Source organism: Lepeophtheirus salmonis, chromosome 11 (assembly GCF_016086655.4).
Source record: "Lepeophtheirus salmonis chromosome 11, UVic_Lsal_1.4, whole genome shotgun sequence".
NCBI lineage: Eukaryota > Metazoa > Arthropoda > Copepoda > Siphonostomatoida > Caligidae > Lepeophtheirus > Lepeophtheirus salmonis.
The window spans coordinates 7,392,290-7,419,759 of NC_052141.2; the positions used below are offsets into that span (position 1 = coordinate 7,392,290).

Sequence of the window (27,470 nt, forward strand, 5' to 3'; positions counted from 1 at the left end):
TGACACAGGGAGTTGATCTTACCAAGGGTCTTAATTCAATAACATCATTAGATTTGTTCTTGTTTTCTACTCGTATTCTATAAAAATCACATCTTACTTATAAGTAAAGATACCATTTTTGTAATAAAAAAGCAATTTAGAAATTAGAAAAACAGTTGTTGCGCATGCTGTTTCTACTTTTTTACTCATTATTCAATATACTCTCTCGTATCTTTAGGCTTCATTATTTTAATAGAGTAAATAAGATAATTAAGATAACAGATGGGCTAAAAAGTCTAAGCTTCAGAGATAGATGGCCCTATTTTTTTTACTCACCTCATTTTCTGTTAGTACCAACTTTCAAAAGACAGCTGTTAAAATTTCCTTACTTTGTGAGTTATTGGTCCAAGTCGAACGGTATTTTTGTTATTTCCAAAACAATGGATGAAAAACAATGAGTTATTTTCATTTAACTCTCCTTCTTGATGGGGAAAAAGTACCAAACTTAAGCTAAGCAATGGCTTGAAAAGTGTTAAGGAGACTGCTCCATAAAGCAAATGTATAAATAACAGTTTAAAAAAAGCAAATTCCGAATAAAAAAAATACGTATTTTCTTTGTTAACTTCCCCAATAATATTAAAATAGGGATCTGATGTTTACATGGGTCTTAATTAAGTAGATTCATTATTTTTGCTCCAATTTCTCTCATCGCGCTCTACAAGATGCCCATTCCAAGTCATTTATAATGATGTAGAAGTGAGTCTCTCATTCACATCCCTGGATTGTTTTTCCTTTCCCTTCCTTTTAAGGATGTAAAATAACAAAGAATTGCAAATAAAGTTAAAGGCAAATTTTCTTGTATTTCATTTGTATATATAAATAAAGAAAAAATAGTTTGTATCAGATTATCACAAAAACTATAGGAGCTGCTGACTCCTTCCATAAGGGATTCAATAACTGACTAATATTATTTACAATATATATATATATATATACTAATAGGGTCAAAATGACGGACATCACGACCATATATTGAGGGATAAACAGTCAAAACAAAATATATCCCAACGAAAGTCAACAAATGTGTATGAAACTGAATGAAATTAAGTAATGATTGATTAATTATCCGTCTTCCAGAGGCCGTTAATGAAGAAAGTGTATAAAAAAAAAAAATAGGAATCACAACATTACTTCTTCTTAAATTTACTTTTGAGTTCGTCCACTCGATCCTCAAGGACATGACGCCTCTCCTCTACTTTTTCGATAATCTCTCCTCGTTTCTCAGAAATCTTGTCCTTCATTTCCTCTCGTGTTTCTGAATATTTCTCTTTAAGCTCATTACGCTTGTGCTTCACATCCTTGGATATCTGAGCAGTCGTCTTTAAATAACCCTTTCCAACCAAATAATTGATGCTTGCCGTTGTTCCAGCCAAAGTCAATGTGTATCTAAGATAAATAAGATAAGAAAATGCGTCATCAAAACATCAATAAGTGTATTTATGTGGAATCAAATGCATTTCTAAAAAGTTAAAGCATATATCTTTGATATATTCAAAATTAACATATAAAAATTTAAAAGAAATGGATAAAAAAACATGTTTTCATTTTTTTGAGGTACAAATAGTGACCTCGTGACCTTATGGGTAAAAACTCATTTTGTTGGTTTATACAATAAAATAAAACAAAAAGTTAAAATAATTATCTATTAAATGGTTTTTAAAGTAGATCGATATCTTCCAAAACATTCAAAATACAGCAATTTAAAATAGGGTGGGTGGACACTAAATCATTCACCGGAGTACAAAATAGGCTAAAATATTGGATTTTTGAGTTTTTAACTAATATTAAAATATGTGTCAAATTTGAAATAAATCAAAGATGCTGCTGTTTTTGAGTGATTGATTCGGCTTGGAATGCCTCTTTAGTAGAAAAATGAAGAAATATAACATTTCATCTATATTTATCATTGTATAGTCCTGATGCAAAGCCTTTAAGTTTCAAAATTTTGTAGAAAAAAAAAAAAATAGTAATTCAAATGAAAATAGTCAATATAGTAATTTATAAACAAGAACACTATTATACCTTATGGCGTCCACCTAGCATTACTCTGGGATGGCTAAATTGTATTCCTTGTGTTGGAGTGCGACCCAAGAAAATCATTGATACCTACTAAATCCCTATAATCATCTCATATCTTTCCTGTCTTTGTGTCAACAAAAAAAAAGCTTTGTGAACAAAAATCAGGAAAAATTGTATATTATATAATCTTATATTTCATAGACATATCTGAGTAAATTATAAACCTTTTAAACAAATCTTCTGGAATGACTTAAGATACCCAAGAAATTTGTCTGTAATTAAGAACCTTTATTTGATTGAATAGACTTATATTGACCCCGAGATAGTCACATTTAAATAAAATCCATCAAATTTATCTTTTTTTAAATAGTGACGATGCATTTTCGGTTACTTTAAGTGCAATTAGCGTCATACCCAATGGGTTAATAAGAGTGATTTGTTGCTAGAAATCTGAGGAATCTTTGTCGAAGAATACAAATGTAATTCGCACTCAATTTTGTTAAAAATCATTTAAACTTGTTTTGGTGTTGTGTTGTGCCACATATGGACTGCTACTAATATATATACCTCAAGAGTGGCCCACAAAACTTTTTCTTTTTGATATCGCTATAAAAAAAAGACGAATGGATATTTTTCAATAATTTTTTATTTATTTGAAAGCCTCAAGCTTTCGGTTAATAATGAAATACCAATTTATTTATACGGCCGCCGTCACTGGCTTTACAGTAGCCCATTCTGTCAACCCAATTGTTCAATACATTTTCGATTGTGTGAGCTTCAATAGCTGCAATGGCGACTCTAATTTCGTCTTTCAAATCGTCAATCGTCTCTGGATGGTTGGCGTAATATTTATTCTTGACGGTTCCCACAAAAAATAGTCCAACAGAGTCCAATCGCAGCTACGAGGTGGCCAGTTGACGTTTCACTTTCGGCTTATGATACGATTGTCGAAGACAGTGCGCAAAAGATCCACTGTAACGTTGGCTATGTGGCACGTAGCGCCATACCTGTTAGAACCAAATGTCGTCGATGTCTTCGTTTTCCATTTGGGGAAACAAAAAATATTCCAACATGGCTCGAATGCGCTCACCATTGACCGTAACGGCAGCTCCTTGCTCGCTTTTTCGCTTTAGGCAACAACAGCAATGTTTTCGATTGAGCGCACTGGACGAACACGGGAACGCGTTGTTTTTCCATTAACGAACCAGTTTTGCGCACACGCTTCACAAATTTATCCACAAACTGCCTGGAATGGGATTTATTTCGACTCACGTAATTTTCTTGCAGTTACGTTTGAAGACTCTCCATTTTGGAAGTAAGTCTTCAGTATTTCCCAATTTTCTTGGAGCGTAAACATAATCATTTCGTAAACCGGATACCTTTTACAAAATATTAGACACAATGAGAATGTTACTACAGCTGCCAAACGTCAAAAAAATGGTAGTTTAAAATGCAATTGCTCGATGGGTCACCTTTAATAACAGTGTGAATAATTTTTGGGGTAAATTCCCACCTCCGTAAAAAAAATGATGAAAGCTAGCAATGGCCCTGCTCAAGATTAAACCATAAACGGAATTGTTTGAGGCGTTTATTACAATTATGTATGTAATGTGTATGGCCTCCATTTGAAATATTGTGGCTCCTCATGATATATGTATTTAAAACTATTTTTATTGATCATGTGTGAAAATTGCAGTGTATGGTGTGAGAGCATGATATTGTTTGACTGCGTGAGCCTCACGCCATTTTGCGTGACACATTAGATCCCTGTGTGTAACATAACATTCAATAAGTCCCCAGTGTGACGCAATGATAGCAACAACATAATTTCCGGTTAGTACTAACCTTCAAAGAGTAGCTCTCAAAATTTCATTGCAGTCAGACCCTTAGTTTGAAAATTGTTACAGTCCTTTTAGTTACCTCAGTTCTGTAACTTTCAAGACAATGAATGGAGAGGAATTTAGTGTGTTGATTAAAAACTATTTTTTGATGGATGAAATACTCATGAAGTGGCTTGATAATCAAACCATTACTCACTGGTGTATTGTATTTAAAACACGGCTGAACAAGCATAGAAGATGTTGAACTCTCTGGTTCCCACCCAACATCAGCAGTTGTTTTGTAAAACATAAAAAATATTCGGAAAATAGTTTTAAAAAACCGTAAAATCAAATTGTATAGGATACCTGACACCTTTAACATACGAGAAGTACATATGGATCAGATTCGAAAATAGTAGGCACGAAAAAATCAGGCTTCGTGCGACAAGGCGTCTGGTTTTGGGCCAGGTTGTGGCCCAAAATATGATAATCTGAACAATTAAAGTATTTCAATATACATATACTCATATTTATAAGAGCTAAATATATTTGAAACATCAGAATGTAATAACTAATTGATTAAGTTAAATAACAAATAGCAGGGGCATACGCAAGATTATATATATATATATATTTGGGAGGGGATCCCAACCAATGTAATAAAAAGGCATTGATTTTGAATCTTTACATATTGATAAACGTATTTAAATGTGCTTGACTTTTTACGTCTATTTTCTTAATTTCTAATATGGAATTTTGGTTGATTAAAGATTTTAGGTTTTTAAGGTATGTAAAAATAATCAATAAGGTCAACTTCAGCATATTTTTGATCAGTGTCAAAACAAAAATGACGTCATGGATTAGTTGTAAATGAATTATTTTACATTAGAAATAAATGTCGGGCTGGAAGATTAGGCTTTTCGGGCTAGGCAAAATGAAGTTCAGCTGTATATTGTAGCAAGAAATCACAAATTCAAAATAGTCCTACCTGAAGAGTCTCAAATCTGATTTACGGTGCGAAAAGAACTTGCAAGAGGCGTGCCTGGAAGTCTAGAATAGTTTTGGGGATCCCCATAGAAATTCTGATTTTCATAACTTAAATGGAGAAATGAATTTGACAAGTAGATAAATTCTAATCCTTTCCCCCAGTCTAAAATTTCGTTTAATCGCACCATTTACTGGAAAATAAGTAACCACAACACAGCCTTTAAAATCACGGATGGGGTGTCATGGATTGAATAAAAGGTATAATGGATATTAATAAATTTTTGTATTTAGTATCTTGTAAAGTTTCCAACCTCTCTTTTGAAGAGAAATACATAAATTACACCTCTACATTAGCATTTAGAATCTTTACTTCTGTGAAACATTAAAGTACTTTGACTCATTTATTTTTTATTTTTCAATTGCATGTATTTAAAAGTAGTAACTTCTCTTGATGTTTAAGAAAGCTGTGTTGTTTCATTGAAATATCATATAGGAACACAGATTTTGGTGTAGGATATAACATAAGGTACAGAAAAAAAAAGGGATGAAATTCCTATGTTAAATTTGTCATAACTTTCTTAATATTGAAGCTAGAGACATGATTTTGGTATCACAATATCTTTTTTACCATTATCTATTAGATAAAACAGGTTTAAAAGGAAATATAGAATTGGACATTTTCTTGTAACATACCTACTCTAAGGAAAAAAAAATACAGGCTTGAATACTGAGGCAAGCCAAGCCTTATTTAAGACTGAAGACTGCAGTTCGGTCCAGTTCAGTCCTTCATATGATGAGTCTTAAAACTCTTCAACTTTGGCCCTCGATGACCTCAGTCAAGTTTATTTCTTCTTTTTTTGATCAAGTCTAGCACTGAGAGTCCTTAAGACTGACGGACTAAAGGACAGATCCAAAGATTGGACGGGACAGAATAATTAAGGACTGACACAACACTAATTAAAGCTTTGAAACAAAATTGCTAAATGAAGGCCCCGTGATCAATATTGGTATAAAGTAGTAATCATGGCTAGTGTTGTGTCTGCCTTTATTTAAAGCCCATGCTCCGGTCCCATTTGTTGGTCCTTAAAGAAGGTAAAATCAATCCCTCGTGACGTCAATGGTACAAGATATGTGAAACAATCTTTTATTACATAAACTTAATAAACCATCCATATTTTTATGAAAGTTAATGGAAATACAAGGTTAAACCATGACGCTTTTCCGTCTGATGTTTGACTTTCATCCAGCTTTTTAATAGTGAAGTCAAAGAGTATAATTGTTACTATGAGTACCTATATATTGCCTTCCTTTACCGTTACTGTTAGAGTACGGCTGTTATACTCCATGACGTCAAAATCTGCCTGTCTTGGCCACGAGGCGGTAGAGTATACTCCATCATAAAAATAAAAAAATTACATGATGGCATGTCCTTGTATTTCTATTAACCTTGATATTGATGAGTTCTTTACTATGTATAGTCCTCCCAATAAAAAAAGTTATCATTGTGTATGATATATACCCGCGAACCCTACATACAGTAGGTATGTTACAAGAAAATGTCAAATTCTATGATTTCTTTTAAACCTAATAGATATAACGGTAAAAAATACATTTTGATACCAAAACCATGTCTCTAGCTTCAACATTAAGGAAGTTAAAACCAATTTATCATCGAAATTTCAAGCTTTTTTTTTGTAGTATTTATGTTATAATCTACACAAAAATCTGTGATCTAAAATGATATTAGAATAAAACAACACAACTTTCTAAAACATCAAGAGAATTAAATGAAATTTTCATGAATTATAAAGTACAGTATTGTGCAACAGATGATATCTTTAAATACCTGCAATTGAATTGTATAATGTGAAATTCGAGTATAGGAATATCTTCCCACGCTCTCCTGATGATAGTTATTGAAAAAAAAAAAAAAAAAAAAAGAGGTTAACAATCAAGATAAAGAACTTTCATATTGCACAGAAATAAAGATTGAATGTGCAAATGTCGGTTTAAAATTGATGTTTTTTCGCATTAACAGATTTTCTGGAAACTTTACAAGATACTAGATAAATTAATGTTCTAAAGTCCATTATAATTTTTATTCGATCTATTAAACACTATCCGTCATTTTGAGGGCTGTCTTGAGTGACTTATTTTCTATCAAATGTTGCAATTAAACAAAGGAGCTGATTGAAAAAAAAAATATCCTGGGTGAAAGATTAAGAATTTTTCTACATTATATATAAATGAACTCAAATTATTTTCCTCAATTTAAGTAATAAACATCCAGCATTTCTGCAGGGATCCCCAAAACACTTCTAGACTTCCGATCACGCCTCCTGCAAGGCTTTTTGTGACATATCTACATAGAGTGGGTCCTGTATACACGCTCGATGCTACATGGTAAGCAACTGCAATATCTACACTGTTATGTCTTAGAACAAAAATGCCCTTATTTTGTTTAAAGATTCATATCTTACGCTTTAGATATACATCGTACGTGGGTTGTCTTTTAAACTCTGTAATCCAAACAGACTCACATACAAATTTATAAAATAATAAGTGATGAAAAAGCTACTTTTTGGTGGATTATATATAATTAAACGAAAATTATATTATGAAATAATATAATACGGAATTTCTCGTAGGTGTAAAACCCCCCGGAATACGGGATCCAGGAAGAGAACCCTTAGTATAAACACAAATATTTTATTATGTGAATGAAATCTTGTTAAAAAAACAAGTGAGTAAATGATGAATGGATGTGTGTCTCTTGTTAAAAGTCTCGCAATTTCTATTAAGTCATAAAATATAATATGAATCAAAGGCAATACTGAGAAACTGATACATAGCACTCATCATTAGACTTTTCTTTTTTTTCTATAAGTGCATTTGATGAAAAACAACAAATGATTGTCAATCCGGGAGAATGTTATAAAATATGATAACTCAAAGAGAACACACATCTGTTGACTAGTGATGGGAATACCGGCTCTTTCGGTTTTTTTTTTTGTTACTTCAATATATATATTACAATTAGAGAGACGTCCGCATTGGGTCGTAAGAAGGGGGAGGGCTGTAGCCCCCCAAATATCCAGAAAAAATTCATGAAAATTAATTTTCTGTAAATAGTTATAGATTTTGTAATTTTTTGAATAAATATGGATTTTTGAAATTTTTTTCGGAAAATTTTTATAATTGAAAATATTTACCTTTTTTTAATGAATAGCTAGAAATTTTCAAAAAAAATTTAAAAAAATTTAATATTTAAAATTTTTCTTCAAAAAATTAAATATTTGAAATTTTTTTTTGTTAACAGGTTTGTATTTAAAAAATTTAAATATATGATTTTTTTTCCTTTTTTTATGAATAGCTATTAATTTTTTGAAGTTTTTTTCAAAAAAATTAAATATTTAAAATATTTCTTCAAAAAATTAAATATTTAAAATATTTCTTCAAAAAATTAAATATTTAAAATATTTCTTCAAAAAATTAAATATTTGCTATTTTAGTTTTGAATTAAAAAAAAAAAAAAAATAATATTTGAATTTTTTTTCCTTTTTTTCAATGAATAGCTATGAATTTTTGAATATTTTTCTAGCAAAATTGAATGTTTAAAATTTTCCTTCAAAAACATTTAATATTTAAAAAATTTCTTTAAAAAATTAAATATTTGAAATTTTAGTTTTGAATTTTTTTTGTAAACAGCTGTGTATTTAAAAAAAATTTAATATTTGAATTTTTTTTCCTTTATTCCAAAAAAAAAATCCTAAAACTAATCCCTTTCCCCCATGCAGACGCTCTGAGCCGGCTCCTGACTGATCGTGAGCCGCCTCCCGTCGTTCACTTTAAAGAGCCGGCTCATAGAGCCGTTACGTTTCTCGAACGACACATCCCGACTGCTGACCGAGACCATTATGTATAGTACTACATGATCAGCTTTTTGAAATGAACAAATATGCAGCGCATTTTCCTTCCAGTTGTTTTCATTCATTTTCATTGATTGACTCCTGTATGATTTAAAGAAACATAGTATTGAATAATCACGTCATTCCCAGCCAGTTGTAATCTTTATAAAACCCCTGTCAAAATTTAACAACAACTTTCAAATTTTCAAAACAATGGATCAAAACCAATTTCGCTTTTTAACTTTACATTGCTTGTTGATGGGGAAAAATAACTTTCAAGCTGAGCAATGGCTAGACAAGTGTTATGTGGACTTCATAAAGCAAATAAGCATGATGGGTATGGCATAAGTATGGGTTGGCAGTAAGAAAAATAAAAAAGGTAATCTACTATTCATCAAACGGATTGACAGACAAACAAACTTTGTTGTGAGGTGAACCCAAACTCTCACTAAAGGAACCTTGATGTTTGACTTCATATCGGGTGCACAAGCATTATGTCACGAGAAAATGATTTTTTTAAATGCATTTTTCTCTCCAAGCAGTTATCAGATGAAAAAAATATTAACAGATTCTGAAAGCTAAATGGCTTTGGATTTATTTCATTCAATAAAATCACCTCCAGCCGCAATTAAAGTCTCTATTAGAGGCCGAAAGCGTTGACAGGCCTTCTCCACTTGATCCCGGTCTAATTCCTGGAATTCCTTCTTGGTTCGACTGATAAGTTCGTCTTTGGTGGTCAGGGGATTGGGTTGGTTTTTCATTCGATCGCACACCATACAAAAATGAATCGGATTCAGATGTTGGAGTTTGGAGGCCAAAAGTCCACCGTGATGAAGTGGTCAAAATTGTCTTGGAGTCATTTGATACTTTTTTTCGAGAGCCAAGTCCTGTTGCTACAAGTGAGGCATCCCATTGGTAACCATGTCGATCCAGGGGTTTCCCTTTGTTCGAACAATTGTTATGCTGTCGCTCCTGGCGGATATTCGAAGGATGCTTCCAATCTTCCAAATATTTAAGACAACGAATTCGTCAATTGATTTTATTTTTTTCAAACTGCTGCATGTTTGAACAAGCTATTTAAAAAACAAGAAAAACCCCTGACCAATTGCTCACGTTTAACAAAAAGAGCGCACCAAAGTGGCGGGATAGATAGCTTACGCACCCTGTAACTCATATATTTCAAAAGGAAATAAATGCAAATTTTATATGAAAGTTTAAAAAAGTTTTGCTATCTTATTTTTCAAAATGACCAACATTGGCCTCCACCACACACAGCTCCAACCTCATCCTGAAGCCAGAGCACACACGCCTGAACAAAGTCCATGTCAGCCTTCAAGGCATCAACAAATGGACAGGGGATCCATCCAACCTCGTTCTCAATGGCGATAGTGAAAAGAATTGCGATCGATTGAGAGGCATATTTTGATCTCCCAGAAGTCGACCAGGTTTTCAGAGAGCCAATTTTGTGTCTTCGTCACTGTGTAGCTTTGTGCTCCATCCAGCTGTCAGACATGGTGTCCAAATGAGTAGTTGGCTTTCAGCTAGGGTCTTTGTCCTCATGACCAACATGTACTTCTCAGTAACCACCTAAGTTCCAGTGGGTACCCCATAGGTGGCATCATTTTCTTGGTCGTAGGAGGACCTCTTGGAAGTTGTCCAAGAATTTCTCTGGCCTAATACCGGGCAACAATCAAGAGCTATGGTCCTTAGGGTGACTTTCACAATCTTAGCGATGAATGAATATTGTTCTTAGGCAGTGGTAAGATTGATGATCCTCTGTTGATTCCCTCTTCCCATCTTTCCCGTTGACAAAAGTCAACAATTAAAACTTTTATCTCCTCCCTTTGAATACCTCATTCTATAATGTCCAATGATAATACTATAGAGAAGCCATTCTAAAGCTGTGTAAAATAAAGTGACAGTTAGGATTCACCAAAAATGTAAATTATGTTGTGTATAGAGGCAGATTGAAGTGGAGTTGAGTTCGATTAAGTCGATTATACTTATATTTTACTTCGAGTTTGATATCAACAAATAACTCCAAGGACCACAAAGTATTTATTATGCACTTAAATAAAACATACCATATATAACATAAAAACATTCCATAGCCAATGGCTTGCTATTTAAAACTGTCAATTATAAACATGAATAGCGTGCTAGGCCTTAGAACTAGTTATAAATGGTATAATTCTTATATTCTGTAAGTTAGGATGCCACTCCAATCCTTTGACATGAATAGTCACACAAAAAAATATTAGTAAATTTGGCGCCTTTATTTTGAATAATTATTTATAAATTTGTTTTTCGCAGGAATCATTAGATATTCCACGATATCGAAAATAAATATCTACATATCTACTTGATTACTCGAGACTCATATAAATATTTAGAGTTTCTGTGGTTCGAGTTTAAACTATGTCGAGTTTTTCAAAAGATTTTTTGGACAAGCTCGAGTAATTTACTGTATAAGATTGTACGAGTTACAACAACAATAACAACAAAAAACAACATGAGATGAAGTATTTTGACTAAAGACTTTTCAGTGTATGCACATATTTGCAGTAATTATACTATTGCAAAGATTGTCATTCCTTTAAATCCTCGATATTCTAAGGAGTAATATTTGATATTTTTCCCATGATAATTAATTATTACTAATTGATAGTATGTATTCTGCAGCTCATTACACAATTCAAACCTCCGTAATTGGATCAACCGTAAATGCATTATACATTATGTATGAGTCATTTTAATGATCAAAAAAGAAAACGATAGCCTGATACTACTTGGTAGCAATTAAAATAACCAGTGTTGTAATTAATAAGCCCATATAAGACGAACAAATTGTAGCCAGTGCAAAATCAGTAATTAACTATTTACTGGGTTGATCTTATCAAGTGGTACATATTGTATCATTTTCAATTTTCCAAAAGTAAAATTTTAATTCAAGCTTTTGTGAGGACATTTATTTAACAAAATCATTTCAAAATAGTGCTCCGCAAAACTTTTATTCTACATATATGTGATCCCTCAGCTCAAATAAATTGCCTCAATACGAGGTTTAAACCCCTAGCAGACCCTGAATATATAGTCAGACTCGAGCTTGAAACACTCTTTCTTGATGGAAGCCTCAAGAGGCTGGACACTCCTGATAGGAGTAGCAAACATCCTCTCCTCCAGACGCGCTTAGATAGAGTAGTCCAAGGGATTCGCAACTGTAGAGGAGGGCGGTCACATGTTGAGGTACCAAAAGTCCATACACTTGTCTCTCAGGAAGGCCAGGATCTTAGCGTCTCAATGACATGGAGCTCCGTATTGAGTGAAAAAAAAGATGTCCCGAACTTTTATCTGGTCCAGAGTAGCACTAAGCATTTGCAGTGAGCCCCTCCTTCCTCTTCACAAAAAAGGAAGGCAGACTTAGGCTATTCTAGCCACAACGTCCAAGACCATGGGTCGGCTGGATTTTTGTTTTGTTCTGAAGACATGTCTTCCTGAAGATGACCCAAACTTCTTGGATATTGATATTGGGGGACAACATACTACGTAGAGAAGCTGCAAAATTTCACTTCTTTGTTGCTTCATTTTACTCCTTCTCGTTTGTTTTGTTATCAAATAAGTCGAAACTTTATATGAGGAATTTTGAGTCACAAAACCTATTTCCCTCCCCAGTTTGAAGACAATCAATGAATATATTTCATATTTATTAAAATTTAAATTAAATGTACCACGTAATGACATCAACCCTGTATATTAATACACCAAAGTTTGTCTGCAATAAACATAATTAGATCTAAGAAATAACAATGTATTCGTATTAATGCAATATTCCGAGCGTGTGTATACAGGGTGTCCACGATAAATTGGAACTATCTTAAAATTCAACCTGCTTTATAAAAATGGAATTTGGAGTGTATTTGTTAATATGAAAAAGTTAGACATGATATTAAACAATAAATTTATTCAACATGTCCTCCCTCAGCAGCCACCATCTTCTGCATCCTGCCCCTAAAGGATTCGCATGCCCTGATGACTTCCGCGGAATCGATAGCATTCCACTCCCTCGTAATGGAACCCTTCAGGGCCACGATGCTCTTGTGGCTGACCTTGCACACCTCCCTCTCTAACTTCCCTACCAGTAGTAATTGAGGTCGGCTGAGTTGGAGGGCCAGGTGTTGCGATCCCAGAAAATGATGTTGTGGGAGTTGAAGAGGTTAGTGGTCCTCATGGCGATGTGTGCAGGCACTGAGTCTTGTTGGAATATGAGCTCCTTCCCAGCGGCCGTATCTTTCATCCAGGGGATGACGAACTCCTCCATGACTTCGAAGTACCTTATCGGATTAACCCTTTCCTTGGGATTGAAGAAGAAATGAGGCATCACCTCACCGGTACTGCAGATGACACCCATGGTCATCACGGAGGCCCGGAACTTTGTGGTGAAGACCGCAGGGACCTCTTCTCTCTCCTTGGCAAGCCACCTGTCATTCTGGACGTTGTATCTTCTGTCGACAGTCCAGTTCTTCTCGTCGGAGAAGAAGATGATTCGGTCACTTTTCATGTTGTGGCCCTTGCAGCAGACCTTCCCCTCAGCCTCCCAGGCAATGAATACCCGATACAGCGTGGTCTTGGGTAGTTAAGAAGCTTGTAGATAGCAGAGGGGTTGTGTCCTGCGCGAGCCAATTCGAGGATGGCGTCTCTCCTTGCTTGTTCCATGATAACTATTTTTTGTTGTCAAAACAATTGTGGTGGAAGTTATAGTGTATTCTTCACGCAACCTTTTATATTAGTATGATTTAATCTCGAATATCCACATTATGGATTTGGATGAAGTTTAAAGTAGTTCCAATTTATCGTGGACACCCGTTAAAGCATCATACGTATATAACTGTAAGTCTTTGTTGGAGTCAGAGTAGAATCGGGAATCAACATCGGAGTCATTCTTGCCTATATCATTGTTTATTTCCTTCTCTCCCTCCTTTATTTGTCATAACTGATTGTAGCTGATCCATTAAAACGTCATAACAGCTAAGCTACTCCCCATATTCTTCATACTTTTAGGCCTAACATGTTGCTTATTGGTTTCTTTTATTAAACCACAAGATTTTCAACTCTATTACTCACATTTTGATATCTATGAATGGGAGCCTTGTGAGGGTGGATCTCAATGAAGTTTAACATTCAAGGAGTTACAGATTAGAGAGTAATCTTGTTGATTTGTTCCAAAGTTATAATTGTAAGTCTTTGTTGAACTCAGAGTAAAAATTGAGGATTAAAATCGGAGTAATTCTTGCCAATGTCCTTCCTTTTTTCCTTCTACCCCTCTTCCCTTGTCACAACAGCTGATTGTGGTTGATCTAGTGAAACATTATGACAGCTAAGCTGCTCTCCTTAAATCTCCTTGTCGTCCGCATGATTCCCCCTCCCCTAAAGCCTCTCCAGTCCCCCCTGCTCCTCCTAAACATTCTTAAAATTGCGAGGGTATCCACGTTGATTTTCGTGTTTTTTTTATTAATATTCTCAAATTACAATCGATTATCATAACTACTCTTAAAAGATCTGATTTTCCTTAATTAACAATCAACATTTCTATTCATAATTCCAAGGACCCGTCCCAGGACAGGACCGCATACATAATGACAGACGCAATGCTTGTGGTAATCCGCCTTAAATGTGATAAAACACGTGGTTGGATTGATACATTTTTCTGCATTTTCTTCAAAACGGTGGAGAGAATACTCAAAATAAGGACGTGGTCCGTGTCAAGGTCATCTCCTGCTACTTGAATAATAAATAATAATGAAAATATAATAGAACATTGGCATGATAGGATGAATCATTTATTTTTTATATTTACTTATTACTTATCTCAGAAGAAGCCTTCATTAAATATTGCCATTAAACAAACTAAGGAGTCCACCTTTGTTTGTTAAAGAACCATGAAGTACTCATAAATTAGGAAACTTGCACAGTGTAACTGGCTTGTTCAAGGGGTCTCATTAATGAAGAAGTTGTAAATGAATAATCGGATGGTCAGCAAAATTTGAGACTCGGTACAAGTCCCCCAATTCCACCCATTTTTCTATGCAAGCATGTTATCAATTTCAAGTTACACGAGGAAGGAAAAACGACTCATAAGTTTCAATATGTTTTTGATAGATGATCTCACTTGATATAATGTAATAATGTTTATTTCCCAATTAATTTTTATTCAAAAATAAACAAAGTAAAAAGCTGTTTTCAAAAGGCAGCAATACAATTTCTTATTGATACCCGAGTCCTATATATATGTATTACATATTTATATATACGAGGAATGTTCAAAAAGTAAGGTGACTTTGTATTGTTTAGGAAAAAATATTAATCTTATTCATCAATATTTATGAGGTCCCTTCAAAGTAATGCCCCTCAGATACAATACAATTGCGCCAACGCTTTTTTCAAGCCTCGAAGCACTTATCATAAGCGTTTTTCGGTATAACCTTGAGCGTTTCTAGAGATGTAGACTTTGTCTCCTCAATCGTTGCAAATCTCTGTTCTTTAATAGACCTCTTCAGTTTTGGGAATAAGAAAATGTCACATGGGGACAAATCCGGTGAATTTAATGGCTGAGCCATGATTGTGGTTTTTGTTTTAGGGCAAAAAATCTCTTACATGTAAAGATGAGTAGTAAAGTATCGTGATGCAAAAGTCATGAATTTTTTTCTCACAATTCCGACCATTTTCTTTGTATTGCTTCTCGCAAGTGGCGTATAACTTCAAAGATTGACCGTAAGAAAAATTTTCTTCACTGCATCTGTTGTTGACGTGCTTGGTCGTCCAGAGCGAGGTTCGTAATTGGGATCTTACTGGTCATCTTGGAAGAGTTTGTACCACTTGTAAATATTTTTTTTAATACTCAGAACAGTTTTACCGTCTGCCACTGTTCACATTTCAAGTGTTTTGGAGCACTTATTTTCATTTTTTACACAAAAGTTGATGCAAATACTTTGATCCATGTTTTTTATAGCAAACATCTCAAAACACGCAAAATATTTCTAACTGTTATGCCTCTCACAAACAAACTAAACATACTATCTAGCTGAAAAAGTAAATATATGTTCGAGGCGAGTGTACTAACATAAAAAAATCGAACATAACAAATTTACGTTCCCTGCCATATTTGAAAAGTCACCTTGCATTTTTGAAATTTTTTTCCTAAAAATTTAATTTTCTTTGAATAGCTATGGATTTTTGATTTTTTTTCTTCAAAAAATATAATTCTTTTTTTTTTTAAACCTGTGTACATGCAGTATACAGTGTGACCCAAAAATCTTACATCAGCAACTTCAACTTAATATTTCTCCTAGACGTGTGTATATTTTTTAATTCTGTTTGTTGCATATGATTTTCACAACCTCCATTATTGTTTGTTGTTCAACATTTGTTTCCTCTAAAAGCCTCTTCTAAAGCCTCTAACGACGACATCATGAACATAAAGCACCCCATGTCTGTGCAAAATAGGTGCCAAAACCACTTTAGAGGACTATTGGAGCAAGGAAATGTGGCACTTTCTTCTCCAGACCTGAATGTAGTCTTCTCCATATAGTCCATTATGGAGAGGGAGATTAGTGTGATTTCCTACGGCAGCGTAGACAACTTGAAAGCCGCCGTAGATTCCGCATGGGACAACTTGTCGGAGGAGATCATCCGTACAGTTTCAAAGCGTCTGAGAGTTGTATTTACCGTAAGTGATTTTTTTAATTTTAATGTTCCTTTAATTGGTTGGATGGAGTTGCAGTGATTAAGTATAAGTAAACATTATAGTATTACAATTACTCCATCTAACTTTGGAATCTTTTGGTCGAATTCATATACATAAAGATTATTTCTTTCTCTAGGAATCACCGGGGCGCGAACGTACACACATCAAGTTCAAGGGAATAACTCCCGAGCGTGCTGTCCCTGCGCTATGGCGATTCAATTGATTTTTTTTTCTTTTTTAAAAGATAGTCCATATCTTTTATCAAAAAAATTAAATTTATGGATTTTTTTGAAAAAATATCTAAATACTGCGGACATCCCAAATGATTCCTCTTAATTTTAGGCATTACAGCTGTACAAAGTTGCTACTTCTATACCACAAGTAGGTACACAAATTTGAGGGATCCTTCCAGAACAATTATATTACTAATATGCCTTTAATAACGACGTAAGCAGGTTTCTAGTATGCCTTGAATAAGCCATATAGGAGGGAGAAGAGGGGGAACGAGCCTGTCATGCATAGCATTTATATGAGACTATGCAATAAATAAAGACATATAAGTAAACAACTATATAACGCGGAAGTGAACTTCTCTACTTGGGTAAATTTTACTTTTTCAGGTGCTGTTACATTCATACATAAAAAATGACTGTACTGTTCCATACGATTGAGCACGCAATTACGCAGCCATGAGGGACAAATATATATAGTCGATTAAATGTATGTACAATTCTAATGAAAGAAATGTGTTTCTAGCACTCATAATTAGTGATGAAAATCGTGTTTGTCGGGTTTTTAAAGTTTAAAAAAAAAAAAAAAAAAAAAAAAAAAATCAAAACCAACAACTGTTCACAAAAAAATAAATTTCAAATATTAAATTTTTTGGAAAAAATTTCCGAAATCCGATGGTGTTGTCAAAAAATTTTTTCTTTTGGAAAAACATTTCAAAAATCCACAGCTGTTCACTAAAAATTAAATTTCTTGGAATTTTTTTTTCAAAAATCCACAGCTGTTAACTAAAAATTATTTTGTTTTGGGAAAAAAATTCAAATCCTACATCTTTGGAGAAAAATTTCAAAAATTCATAGTTAGTCACAGTAAATGATTTTTTTTGGGAAAAAAATTTCAAATATTAAATTTTTCTAAAAATCCCCTGCTGTTCACAAAAAAATAAATATTTTTGAATTTTTTTTCAAAAAACCACGCTTTCTTTCTTGAAGTTAATTTTAATCGAAAAAAATTTAAACAATCTTCAGTTGTTCACAAAAAACATAAATTTCAAATTAATTGGAAATAATTTCAAAAATTCACTGCTGTTGTCAAAAAATTAAATTTCTTCGAAAAAAATTCCATATATTTAATTTTTGAATAAAATTTCAGCTATTTACAGAGAATTAATTTTTTTGGGAAACAAATTTGAAATATTAAATTTTTTAGTGAAAAACAAAAAATCATTAATTTTTGTTTCGGGGTTCGGTCTACAGCCCCTCCAGCCCTCCCCCTGCGGACACCCCTGTAACCCTGACAATTCGAAGAAGGTTTGAAGGAGAGTAGCTTAACTGTCAGGACATTTAATTAAATCAGCTACAATCAGCTCTGACAAGGAAGGAGAGTGAGAAGGAAATTAACAAGGACATTGGCAAGAATAACTCCGACGTGTATCCTCAATTCTACTTCAAGTCCAACAAGGACTTACAATAATTACTCCACAACAAATCCTAGGGGCTACAATGTACTTTTATTTTTGATCTTTGTTCATGTTTTGAATATAATTGAATGAAGTAGGAAAGGAAGTTAACTACTCAGTAGTTAAATAATAATGACAACAACTAAGGAAACGAAGATTCATTCTACAGATTACCCATTCCTAATAATAATATATGAATTAATATAATTATAGATAGTGATTTTTTTAGTTGACCGAGTTTTTTTTTGGAATTGGTAGTCTGAAGAATGATTTTTTTCTCCCCTTAGCAGTTGTCATTATTATTTAATTCCTGAGTATTGAACTTCCCATACTTAATATATTCAATTATATTGAACACCTGATTGAACCTTCTTGTGCGCTCATAAAAGACGGAGCGTTTTTGAGTATTTGTTGCGGAGTTATGATTGTAAGTCCCTGATGGACTCAGAGTAGAATTGTGGATCGTATCAGTATAATTCCTTTTTCCCTTCCTCCTTTGTCACAGCTGATTGTAGCTGATCTAATGAAACGTCATAAGGATTCTTCTTTCTCTCCTCAAAAACATTCTTCAAATTGTCAGGGTTACCATGTTGATTTGACCATTCTACACTAGATATTCATAACAAATTATCTTCTATATTATTAAAGCCAAGTTTGTGTTTTAGCCAATGCATAATTACTCCGGGCAATGTCGCTTACTACCACTAGTCCTTTAATACAAGAACCAAATTATGTGCATTTTCCATCTAAAAATATCATAAATAAATTAAATAGCTATTACTACGGAAAAAGTTGTTAGAGAGGCCTTAAACTTTGTGAATGTCAGTTTATAAATTGTCTCTAGGAGATGAGATTTCTTTGCAGAAAATAAACAAAAAAAACCCAAAAAAGAGGCAGTGTAATATCTATTATATACGACTTTACTCCAAGGAATTAAAATGATGAAACCAACAGGTTTTGATGACTCAGCTAAGAATTCAAAATTATGTATATATATATATACATCTCCTACTCCAAGGCCTAGGCTTACACATACTTTATGTAATGGACAAAATGTCAATCAATTGACATTTTGTGTGTAATTCATTTTCTATATACATTAAATATGTCGTATGCCAACATAAAAGCAATCTGGAACAAAAAATCAAGAAAAGGAGAAAATCCAAATTCATTTTTTACCTGAATAATAGAAAAAATTATTATTAATCTTGATGAAACATCAATCAAATGGCCTTCAGAATAAAAATATACGTCATAAATTGCATTATAATTGAAGACGACGGAATCTTTATAATATTCAGAGTTTATATTTTGCTCCGTAAAATGGACAAATTCCCTATAAATTTTCCAGAAACATCATCAAATATCTTTAAGAGTTCAAAAATACATAATGAATACTACTTGATGCTTGTTATAAACACTCTTATTTGAAATAAATTAAAGTAATTAGTACTAAAAATCGCAATGTAATTTATGACGTCAGTGAAAACGTTCTATTGAGAAAATCCCCATAAATGGGTAGATTTGTACAATTAGTTATTTTATTGGTCGATTAGGGACGAAAAAAGTAGGAAAATTTGGGACAAAAATATCTTATTATTTTGATTACAATAGTTAATTTATACAAATCCAACTGTTATTATTTACTCATCTCAATTATGCACATTTTGAGCGGTTAAAAGTCATTTTTTAACGCGTTCCGGTGTGCAATGTTGTTGAACACATAATTAGCTGTCGATTCATAAGAAAAACATTGTACTATTTACCACCATGAGGACACAGTACGAGAAGAGAATTGAGATTGCAGGACCTTTATGGACGAGATTTTCATAAAAAGACCATCTGGAAGAAGACTGGAGCCTTGAGAAAGACGATTTACAAGGTATCTATGCTTTTGAAGGTCGGGGAGGACCTTAGAAACTCTCCAGAAGCAGGCACAAAATCCCTCCGTATCCTTCAACCGCCTGAAGTGGGCCATCAAGAAAACACCCAATTAACAAGGGCTCTAAAATGGGCAAGTTGAAAGTATCTGCGTTAAGGGAACCTGTGGACTCATTGTGATATTTTCTGAAGAGAACTTTACTGTTGATCCTGTCCTCAACAGTCAGAATGATCCAGTAGTGACATTTGCAGATATAGCAGATGAGTACCCATATGTCTCCACCAACAAACACCCTGTTTCAGTGATAATGATAGGCCTGGTTGCATTCAACAGGAAGGCCATGAATCCCTTTAAAATACAGGCTGAATGCAGATGAGTAAGTCAAAATTCTGGATACCAAAGTTATCCCATGGATCAAATCCATCGTTGGTAATTCTTCCTGGGTGTTCCAACAAATAGGAGCATCTCCCCGCAATGCAAAGAAAACTGAAAGTGGCTGCAGGCCAACATACACTTCTGAGCAAATGACATCTGGCTGTCGCAGAGACCAGACCTCAATCCACTGGACAATTCCATCTAAGTACACGTGGAGTCCAAGGCCTGCTTGAGACGCCGCAACAGCATCCGCGCCCTGAAGACCTCCGTGAGCCTCCATGAGTCCCGAATATCTAGTAGATCTCTAGCAGCTTCCAACACCGCCTGGAGCTTAACATCAATTCTGAGGGCGGATATATTGACTAAAACATGTTCTTTGGGATTCAATTAATAATTAATAGTCAGTAAATTTGTTTCTTAATTTACACAGGATCCTGCTATGGAAATACGATTGTAAAACGATGTAATTTCATATTTGTAATACATTTTGGAGTCTGATATATCCTAAAATTAGGCAATAGAGCATTTTCAATGACGTCAATAATTGCATAATAAATGAAAGGAGGCGTAATTTGTGGACTCAAAGTTGATATTTTTACAACATACATGAACAAATTCCCAATAAATCTTGATTAAACTCCATCAAATGGTTTTAAGAACAAAAATAAACTTAACGCCTACATTGAATTCTACTTGATGCCAATGATCAACACTGATATTTGAATATAATCAAATGAATATGTATAAAATTACTAGATTTGTACAATCATTATTGTTTTGGATTGATTACAGAGAGTGTTGGATCCTTCCTAGTATGGATTTTCCTAATTAGAAAAAAATAAAAATTTCTTTTTGAACAAACCTCTACCCATAGTCCAATACTTATTTGAGTCAATTATAGGCTTATTATTCAAATTTGAAGGATGAGTTAAGATAACCTATAACTTAAGCTATAGTTAACCACCTTTATAGGATTTCAGAAACGTATTTGGGCCTGATAAACTCGATCCATGGCTCATTCTTTTATTCAAAAATCCATTTTGTCTACTTTCTATGTGGAATTTATGACACAACCAAAGAGTTAATCAGAATAATTTGTTTAATGAAATTGACGAATAACTGTGGAAGAATACAGATGTGAGAAAAACCATTGTAGTTAGTTTTTATGTTGACAGGCCACATATATTAAGCATACGAATATGATTTCTAGTGATGGGACGATTCATCGGCATCTGGAAAATAATGTTTAATTTGCGATTCCAACTCTTTTGTATTAATATTTATTACTGCCATTGAATTATTTATTAATTTGGTAAGTTAGAATAAAAATATATATCTGTCAAAATATAAAAAACGACCATACAATTTTATAAATATTTAATAAAATAAATTATGATAATAAATGCCCGAAAAACTGAGAAGAAACAAATTGAACACAAACTAAACATAAACAAAAAGTGTTCTAAACACATGTAGTCCGTGAGGATATTACAATTTATGGGGAGTAAGTTTTGCAAAGGGATCGTTGTGAGTTTTAGTAGACCAAATTAATTCGGAGCTTAATAGAACTTGGGTGTAGAACAGTTTCAAACTAGATTTTTTTACAAAACTGATTACCCTAAAATAACACTATTTGCAAAATTTGCATTTGGAAAGTTTGCCGTGGGATTACTTGCCATGGGGAATTCGCCGTCAAAAAGATTGCCGGGCAGAGGAATTGCCTTTGTTTATTTTATGTAAATAACGTCTAAATTAAATACAGGACGGCGATTTACTTTATAAATCGTAATCCTTTTAGATCTATAGCAAAATGGCATTTTTAAAGGACTACTTAAAATATTAAATAATCAGAATTGGTATTTTTCCTTGGAATCCTCCCATCACTAATTATATTTATCTAGGAAATCCAATCTTTTCCCTAAATGATTTTTCTATATTCAACAAATACAAATAAACGAATTCCTCTCATCCTTTCTATGTTAATTATTTCCATCATTCCAAGATTATTTTCATTCCTCATGGACTTCATATTTATAATCTTGCTTCAACTTAATTGGTTATTGTGCAATCTAAAGATATTACATATTATATTTTGATAAAGAAAGAGGAAGACAATATAATTTAAACATTAACTTTATTACTCCTATTCATTCCCTCAAACGAGTTTTTTTATTTTTTTAAATTCTTGATTCTTAGCCTAACACCATCGCGATCTGTAGTAATATCCTTCTACGTATTTAATATAATATTTATCTGTCTAGCAGAGTGATTACTAGGGCTCTTCTTAATCGTAATTGAAAATAAACCCTGGTGGTAACCCTCTCGATTTGAAGAATGTTTGGAAGGAGACTGCTTGGCTGTCATGACGTTTTATTAGATCAACTACAAAATGCTGATTAGCTGCAAGTAGATATAAGAGGAAGTAAAGAACGAGATTCAAAAGCGTTCTGCTATTTTGACGTCCCTTTTAGACAATATTTCTGTTCAATTCAACGTTCCATTCATAAGGTAGTGCACCTATACGAGAGCAAATCCCGACTTCCACTTTGATAGTGTCAGGGAGGTCTCATTTGAGAACTCGGTTTCAAGATTTTTTAACAAAATAATTATGGAATATTAGCAAATGAGTTGATCCATTGTCGAGATAAAGGCCAAAAGGCAAGCCCCTTTGATTGGCGCCCAGCAGAGTAACAAGACAAGAAAAACTAGACAATGGAATAGTGGAGAAACTCCATGAACGACAGATACCTCGTCTACTTGGTGTACGAGGTTCCACCGCTCAATTAATTTCTCAACCTTTGCAATGATTCTGGGAATTGTGGTATCGGACGGGAAGATGATGCCCCCGTTTAGGTTCCCGAAAGGCCTGAAAATCGGGCCCAAGGAGCACCAGGAGGTCCTCAAGGAGGTGGTCTTATACTGGATGAAGTCTTATTAGACAGAGGCAGACTATTGGAACGAAACGCTCAAATCTCTTTTTTAGCGTTCAAAAAACAAAAAATGAATCCTTTCCGCTCATTAAACGCAAGCTCTACGGAACGGCGTTCAATTTTGCGTTCCGTTTACAAGCCTTGAAAAAACACTCTGTATCATGCAAGGACTCCTGAATCTGTCTTTCTTTCATGATCACACACACACGCGTGGTTTCATTTATGACTCAGATGTTCACCCTTAAAGAATGAAAAAATAATTATAAAAGCTAGAGAAAAAAACCAAAAAAATAACCAAACTATTAAGGTAGCCAATAACCAGGGTGTCATTCATACGAGTTATAGCTGATCTAATCAAACGTCAGAACTATTTTACTATTACTATATTCATTTTCGGTTTCTTCTTTATTAATACGCCCAAAATACATACGATTTCCATCACTAAGTACAATATATTGAGGATCAACACGATATTTTTGACACTTGATATCATTCCACATAATGGCCAATAGGTAGCAGTAAATTACTGTAGCCTTTTTCCAAAATATTGGGTCTGTAGTTGTGAACACATGATAATGACAACAATGGAATCAAGTGGAAAATAATAACCGCGGTTATGATGATTCACGCCGGTTTTTAAGTACTATGACATAATGAAGGGTGCCTGCATCGTGAGAAACACAGTGAATACCATCAGGGCCATATGACTTTTTCTTAACCCGAAAGTCTCAGATTTCGCTATCCATCAACTTCAAAGACTAGTTCAGCCCCAACATCTGGCCTCCCAACTGCCCCGACTCCAATCCCTATAACTTCTACCTATACGGTGCGGTTGAACGAGACACTAACTGAACTTAGTGCAACACGGTGCCCGAGTTAAAGCAGCGCACCATCGTGATTTTCAAAAAGTTGTCCAGAGACCAGGTTGAGCGCACCTGCAATAGGTTCAGGCTGGAGAAATTCATTGGCACTGAGGGTCCCTACTTTGAGTTGAATTCAAAGCCACACCTTTAAATAGTTTTTGAATTTTTGATTGAATAAATTATGAAGGATTTTAAGCATTGTTTTGTAAATTTTTTGAAATGTGTCAAAATATCGCGTCGACCCTGTATGTTCTCTCCTCGATAAACAAGGAATAATGAGCACGGCTTTAGAAGAAAAAAAATATATATGTATATATATGTATATTTAGTAAAACTTGTCGATAGAAAACATTTGAAGTTCTTCCATACCTTTGGCCAATATAATTAGAAATATGTTCCTCCTTCAACCATTATGAAGATACATACTAAGACTAACTCGCTAATCTTTTTCCTAATTCCCCATTTTAATTCGTATTCAATATGCGTTCTCCCTTTTTCCGTTACACAATTCGTTTTTTTGGATTTTTAATTTTTTTGGTGTATTTTCGAATTTACAAACCATGTCTTAAAAATACTTAGAGACACGTGGAATAGATTATTTTTTTATGAAAAAAATCAACTTATTAGCGCAGAAAAAAACTTACCCTCCAGAGCCTAGGAATGTGGTCTTACCATAATGAAAAATGGCCTTAGATACGTAACTCAGAATTCTAAACAAATTATATATCTGTCTCCGTTTTGAAATAAATTCCCAAGCTCTGCATTTTCATTAAGGGACGATAAAATCATGGATCGAGATAGCACGTCATGTTACTCTCGTAGCATCGTACAGGAGCTGAAAATCGATCATACAACAGTTTTAAAGGATTGCAGAAGGCTAGATACAAAAAGAAACTTGAATAAGGGAGGAATCGTGTGTCATGCACTAGGCTGGAAACGTCTTTGATGACGTACCAGAAGCTCGGATGGGAAGTTCTTATGTATCCAACCTACAGTCCGAACCAGGCACCAAGTTACTACCACCTGTTCTTGTCCATGGCCAACGCGCTCGTAGGTACACATTTTGCCTCAATAGAAATTGGTTGGTCGGTATTTTTTTTGCCAACAGGGACCAGGGCCTCTACAAAAAAGGCATTATGAAGTTTGTTTCTTGGTGGCCAAAAATGTATCAAACAGAACGGTCTGTCTTAGCTTAAATCGGATGATTGCAACCCTTCTTATAAAGCATTCAAATAAAGAGTTAAATATTAAATTACTTTTTCCCAAATCTATTACGTTTTTAGAGCAAAGTTTGTATGTCTGTTTTCAACCCCTATTAACTCTACAGAATGCCAAGAATACTATAATAAAACAATATGCGAGCGTTGTTGCAAATTCCTTGTTTTAATACCTTAAGCCTTCTCAACATATCTTTTAAAATAGGAAGAACATATCGTCAAGACATAAATTACTTTAATGTGGTATCTTAAAATGAGGTATACAACATTGAGTCAAAATGAATCATTCTCCTTCTTTTTCCCTCTATGGCCATCAACTCCTGATTCCATTACCCCCTAATGCGAACTATATCAATCCATTATAGATATTTACATAAAAATTAGTGCTAAGATGCGGTCCAAAACCGGTTCTTTATGGCTAGGTCCTTAGTGATTCTACAAGGTTGGGCACAAAAACGTGGACTGTTAATTAATGTTGATTTTTTCATAAATTAAGTAAGGTTTATTGCTTATTTTTTGACATTCTTGTTCAGCCATCCTTCGGGTAGAGACAAACTATAATAAGCATGTCGTCATTTAGTCATGATGAGTGAGTAAAAAACCAAAAGGTAGCGCATCTCAGATCTTCTAAATACTATAATTGAGATGGCGAGGATTATGGACATTGTGAAGTCACCTAAAAGCCTGGGGTTCAAGGTATACAATACGAAGAAGAATGGAGAAGACCTCTCCCGTAAACCCGAAGGAAGTGCAATTTAAAGAGGTATCCGAAGTTCCTTTCCAGCTAAGAGAAGAAGATGCCACATCTCTACTTCAAGGTGAGGGAGAAAATCGACCAGGAGGGCTACTACAAATCTTTTTACTCTACCATCTTACCATGGCTGAAGGCCAACTACACGGAGGGTAACTATGTTTGGACTCAGGACGACGCCTCCTCTCACACGTCTAATAACATAGCTGGATTCTGGTCCAAAGAGATGTGGGCCCTTTCCTCACACGATTTGATCACACTGGACTTTTCTGTACGGGCCATTGGAGAGTGAAACCAAGAAAACTCCAGACCCAAATGAGGACTCACTGAAGGCCACCATAGTGGCTGTGTGGTACAACGTGTTCAATCGACGTATAAAGGCTGTGATTGATGCTTAAGGTGGCCGTATTGAGTGACCAAGTTTCCTAAGGTCCTGTTTACAAGTTTTGTTTAAGTTATTTCTAAAATAAAAATTATAATTTTTGAATTGAAAAAAATAAAAAATAATAATAATAATAATCCCTCCTCAAAATATAATTCCTGTAACCCTCTAAAATTCATAATAGTTTAAGAAAAAGATATAAGATCAATCAACGAGAAGAAGGCACAACCCATATTTAGTTATCTTAAGCGTTTAAGACAAGGGATAATCCTTTGAACGAAAAGGAAGAAAGGAACAGAATGTACGTAATTTAGTCAATCCACTAAGAATAATTAAGAAAATATCTCCTAATAAAATTGAGTGACGTAAAAATCCTTACATTCCTGAAATCTAATATTTCACTCACTGAAACAATGTTATTATAACTAAGGATATCAGTTATCATATTATTATCCCTGCTTAAACATATTAAAAAAAGTATATAAGAGTGTGGCTCAATCCTTGTAAAAAAAAAGACCATCATTATTTTACTTAAATGTACACAAAATAATTTTTCTCATTATTGAGTTTGGATATCATTTGTACTCTTTGACGAATTATTGTCAATTTATTCGAAAAACTATTATTATTTTTCCTTTGTGTCTGCTGCAAATTAGACATAAAGAAGCTTAAATTGATATTCTTATAGATAGATTTTCCTTTAAAAGGGCCAATATAAACCCCTTAAATTAAAGGGATGTTTTAAACTATAGATACTATCCTTAAGTATTATAATTTATGCCAGTAATTTGAATAATAAGCCTATACTTAACTCAAATATGTCTAATAGTTATAGGGATGAATGTATATTTTATGTGGTTTAAGGTAGA

The 27,470-nt window shown here is 33.9% G+C and overlaps 1 protein-coding gene across 1 annotated transcript in view; it reads right to left on the reverse strand.

The window, feature by feature from the left end:
• Window positions 1-819: 819 nt before the first annotated feature.
• Window positions 820-27,470, reverse strand: part of LOC121126465 (protein FAM210A) — a 31,630-nt gene continuing 4,979 nt past the window's right edge. Inside the window, exon 3 of the mRNA XM_040721792.2 lies at window positions 820-1,425. Within this exon, the coding sequence (XP_040577726.1) occupies window positions 1,167-1,425 (259 nt within the window). The 3' untranslated portion in view covers window positions 820-1,166. The remainder of the gene's footprint in view (window positions 1,426-27,470) is intronic.